The 4240-nt window shown below is 56.8% G+C and overlaps 1 protein-coding gene across 1 annotated transcript; it reads right to left on the bottom strand.

Annotated features, from left to right (window-relative positions):
• Positions 1-949: 949 nt before the first annotated feature.
• On the bottom strand, positions 950-3754 carry Nkx2-5 (NK2 homeobox 5). Its single transcript, XM_005087005.4, has 2 exons — positions 3352-3754; positions 950-1949 (listed from the first exon to the last, which is right to left on the bottom strand). Exons 1-2 carry the CDS (start codon positions 3680-3682, stop codon positions 1327-1329), a joined length of 954 nt encoding a protein of 317 aa, XP_005087062.1. The 5' UTR covers positions 3683-3754; the 3' UTR covers positions 950-1326.
• Positions 3755-4240: the final 486 nt, after the last annotated feature.

The raw sequence follows: 4240 nt of genomic DNA, 5'->3' as shown, positions 1-4240 counted from the left end.
AAAGTCTGAGCTCTGGTACAAAAAGTTGAAAAAGTTGAGGTGTACTGCGTGGGCGGGGGTGGCGCACGCCTTTAATCCCAGCACTTGGGAGGCAGAGGCAGGTGGATCTTAGTGAGTTCCAGGCCAACCTGGTCTACAAAAAGAGTTCCAAGACAGCCAGGACTGTTCCACAGAGAAACCATGTCTCAAAGAAAAATAAAAAATAAAAAAACAAAAACAAAGAAACAACAAAAAGCTGAGCTTAGTGGACAAACCCCACAGTTGTCAGCTTCCACATTATTTCACCAAACCCGTTTCCTCTTCTGTAGAAATCAGCAGAGCATGTTACACATTGGTCAATCGCGGTTGTGTTAACGACAGTAAAATTAGGAGCATAGTGAGGGAAGGTGCTGATCAGGTTTTAGGGTCTCCCCCCTGAAATCACGAACTCTCACAGCCACCTCCTACCCGGCTTGGGTTCACCTTCTGTGCTCAGTTTTGCTGGGCAGCTCTTGAGACTGGCAGGGGACCCCAGGGAATTCCATGAGGAGCAGAGTCAAGAGGAACCTGGACAAGGGTCCTTGCCTCTTGGATCTGCTGAACGGGCTGTGGCATTAAGTCAGGTGACTTACCATGCTGCTCTCCCCTCGAAGGCCAGCAGCAGCACAGTGCTGGTCGTAATTAGGGTTTAAGGAGTTGAGGTTGGGCTCTTGCTCAGGAGCCCTCTCTCTCTGAAAGGCGAAGAAGCTGACCTAATTTGCTCACTGGCAAGTCATAAAGCATCTTGTAACCACAGCTAACCTTGAAAACAGGACAGGCTGCCCCTTGGAAAATACGAGACGACCTCAGAAAATGCCTAGAGAGGGGCGCTGGGTGCGTTAGTGCTCATCGGTGGAGGTTCTATGAATTCGTCCAGTCTGAGACATGGAGGCATGTGCTCACAAATCCTAAAAGAAGCACGCAAGCAGCGTCAGCGCACTCACTTTAATGGGAAGAGGGTTCTTTTTTCTTACAGCAACAGGTAAAAACATAAATACGGGTGGGTGGGCGGCGGCAAGGCAGCCAGGGCCCGGGCGCCCGGCCCAGGCTCCGGGATTCTAGGCCGGCACACCCGGCTCCGGATCCCAGTGTGGAAACCTTGGGGGTGCCGGTGACCCTGAAAGGGCACTCCGGGGCCAAAACGCCAGGCTGCGTCAACGCAACGGGGAACAAAAGGGATGGAGCGTAGAAAGTTTCCAGGCCAGCACGAGGGTGCTTGTGAAATCCGAGGGACAGGTCATAGTGGGAGCCCTTCTTCCCCAGTGTCATCGCCCTTCTACCGGTGGGAGTCAGTCCCGGGCGCCTTCCCTACCAGGCTCGGATGCCGTGCAGCGTAGACACGCCCGAATTGCCCTGCGGCATCCCGGGACTCTGCACGGCGTTCAAGTCCCCAACGCCGAAGTTCACGAAGTTGCCATTGGCGGTGGGGGCGGGCTGCGCCGCGGGGGGCGCGGCGGGGTAGGCTGCGCAGCTGTAGCCGGGACTGCAGGCCGCGCCGCCGTAGCCGGGGTAGGGGTAGGCGTTGTAGCCGTAGGCGTTGAGACCTACGCCGTAGGCGGGCGCGTAGGCCGCCGAGTCCCCGAGGCAGGGCTTCCCGTCGCGCACCAGCACCGGCACCGCGATCCTGCGCGCGGACGGCGGCGGCGGCCCCAGCAGCTCCAAAGTCTGGTCCTGCCGCTGTCGCTTGCACTTGTAGCGCCGGTTCTGGAACCAGATCTTGACCTGTGTGGACGTGAGTTTCAGTACGCTGGCCAGTTGGTCGCGCTCGGGCGCGGACAGGTACCGCTGTTGCTTGAAGCGCCGCTCCAGCTCATAGACCTGCGCCTGCGAGAAGAGCACGCGTGGCTTCCGCCGCCGCCGCGCGCGTGGTCGCTCGGCGCCGTCAGTCTCCGCCTTGTCCAGCTCCACCGCCTTCTGCAGCGCGCACAGCTCTGAAGGGAAGGGTAGGCAGAAAGATAGTTGGTTAGAGCGGCCAGCCCAGGAGCTCAGGGCCCACGTGGGCATGCCACCCGGTAATGCGTGGGGTTCCCAGCTCGGTTTCGGCTCCACTGCCGAGTGCACGGGGTTCTAACGGTTCAATATTGGCGCAGTTGCGCATCTGAGGAAAGCCTAAGGACATGGACAAACCGAAAACAAGTGCAGGAAACAAGTGCAAAAGGAAAGCCTAAGAATAGGACAAAACGAAACAAGAGAAATATTGCCGTCCCCCCCCCCCCCCCCCCGTCTTCTAATGGAAGTTTGAGATTTAGCTTTTCTGGATGCAAAGAAAATAAAATCATAACGATGCTGGTGGGGTTGAATTATGTCAGGGATACTTCGGTTTGACTCCCAGTTTGTCTTTAACCAAACGACTAAAGATCTAGAAGGCCCAAAGGTGTGAGTTTGGAGTTCCCCAGTGGGGCTGCCAGCTGGAGTTTGTGGATTTCCCGACCTCCCAGTAACCGTGGCTGCTGACTGAGACAGGGGCCTCTACAGAGGCCCTCAGGATCTGAGTCAGTCGGTAGCAATCAATTCTAGTCCTCCTTGGATGTTCCTGGGCCTTCTCTCTGCTCTTGGAGAAATCTACGAATGCTTTCCTAGCTCAAGGAAGCCTTTGGGTTCCACTGGCTTTTGCCCAGATAGACCCAGAGCTGCGCCTGGGTCTCCCCCCGTGCATCTGCCTTCTGGGAGCAGGCCAGACACTTCCCCAATTCTAAAACAGTCACCTTTGGAAGCCTTCTCTGCTCCCCGGCGTCTTTGTTCGTTCCATATTTTCTAAGATTTCCCAGAAAAGAATTTCTGCCTGGCCCTGCCTGGAAATTGTGCTGGAAAAACAAAGCCAAATTGCATCTCAAAACCACGGCCCTGTTCCCAGACTTATCTTTTCCCACACAAAGAAGAAAAGGCCCGGGAAGGCAGGGTGGGCTAGCAAGGCCCAGGACCTGCGGGCTAAACTTTCTGTTTAACAGTTCTCACTGTCTCAAAATAACCAGAAGTCCAAAAGAGAGTTTTGACCCTCCGATGCGAATAATTGTTCTATTGCAAATTGTTAGATAGCTTAACTTGGTAACAGATTCAAGAGCCAGGCCCCAACCTACTGAGGTTCTGTAGGCCAAAAACACTCTTTTTAAGTAAGTCTCCCTCTCTCTCTTTTTTCCCCGGATTTTTGGCGTTTCCTCTAAACTTCCGATTGGCTGCGGGGCGAGAATATACTGAACAACTTGGAGTCTTACAACTCCAGACTCCCTGCGCCCAGCCTTTAGCCCAGATGCGCTCTTGCCTGGCCTGGGTTTCTTGGCTCAGAGGGTTGGTCATGGAAGCCAGTTCAGAGGAGAAGGGCTTGGGTTCTCCTACCTTTCTTATCCACTCGAGGGTCCTTGGCCGGGTCAGGGTCGCCATAGGCACGAGGATAAAAAGTGGGGGCGGCTGGGAAGGCAGGCGCGCACTTTGGGGGCGAAGGCGCGGGGCCCAGCTCCGAGCGGAGCTCCGCCAGGCCGGGCGCTGCGGTCTCGGGCCCGGAGTAGGCCTCGGGCTTGAAGGCGGCCAGCATGCAGGAGGCAGGCGCCAGGGTGGCCTCGAGGCGCGCAGACAGGTCTCCAGCGGCCAGGCTGCGCTGCTGCTGCTCCAGGTTCAGGATGTCTTTGACTGAGAAGGGCGTGGGTGTGAGCGCAGGGCTGGGGAACATGGTGGCGGCCCCGGTCTCACAGCGCCAGGTGGGCGGCAGAGAGTGGCGCTGCCCACCCTCGGGGACAGCCTCCCCGCATGGTGCCCGCCGCCCGCCCGCGCATCCGCCTCTCTACCCTGGATGTGGCGGGGCAGCAGGTAGCGCGGAGCACCAGGGGCAGAAGAGGCGGGAGCAGGACCGAGCAGGGGGACTCAGCCTGCCATTGGGCCAGGGGCCTCGATGACAGGAGCGACAGGCAGTTCAGCGTCACCTAATATAGACATAGGGTTGGGGGAAAAAATCCTACCCAGTTTTTTTTAAAGGGGCCGTGACACATTTGGAGGAGTCTCCAGCCCCTGCAGGAGATTGCTCCTCGTTAGCCTGAAAACCCCACCGAGACTCACTCAATATACCTGACTCTTATGAGCTGGGTCTAAGCACAGGGTTGTGGTGGGTCTGGGGTTTGAATAAATAGTCCTTTTACCCATCACTGAGTGGGCTAGTGAAGATGGGGCGGGCAGGGGAGGGCGGTTATTTACAGGGATCAAGACTGTCACTAAAATACTGATTGCTGAAGTC

Source organism: Mesocricetus auratus, unplaced genomic scaffold, assembly GCF_017639785.1.
Source record: "Mesocricetus auratus isolate SY011 unplaced genomic scaffold, BCM_Maur_2.0 Super-Scaffold_100007, whole genome shotgun sequence".
NCBI lineage: Eukaryota > Metazoa > Chordata > Mammalia > Rodentia > Cricetidae > Mesocricetus > Mesocricetus auratus.
This window is presented reverse-complemented; position numbering and strand designations above follow the sequence as displayed.

Excerpts from the sequence above, each read along its gene's own strand:
- Nkx2-5 (XM_005087005.4), bottom strand. The coding sequence starts at position 3,682 with ATGTTCCCCAGCCCTGCGCTCACACCCACGCCCTTCTCAGTCAAAGAC. Across the intron at positions 1,950-3,351 it reads CCCTCGAGTGGATAAGAAAG|AGCTGTGCGCGCTGCAGAAG; the intron begins GTAGGAGAACCC and ends CCTTCCCTTCAG.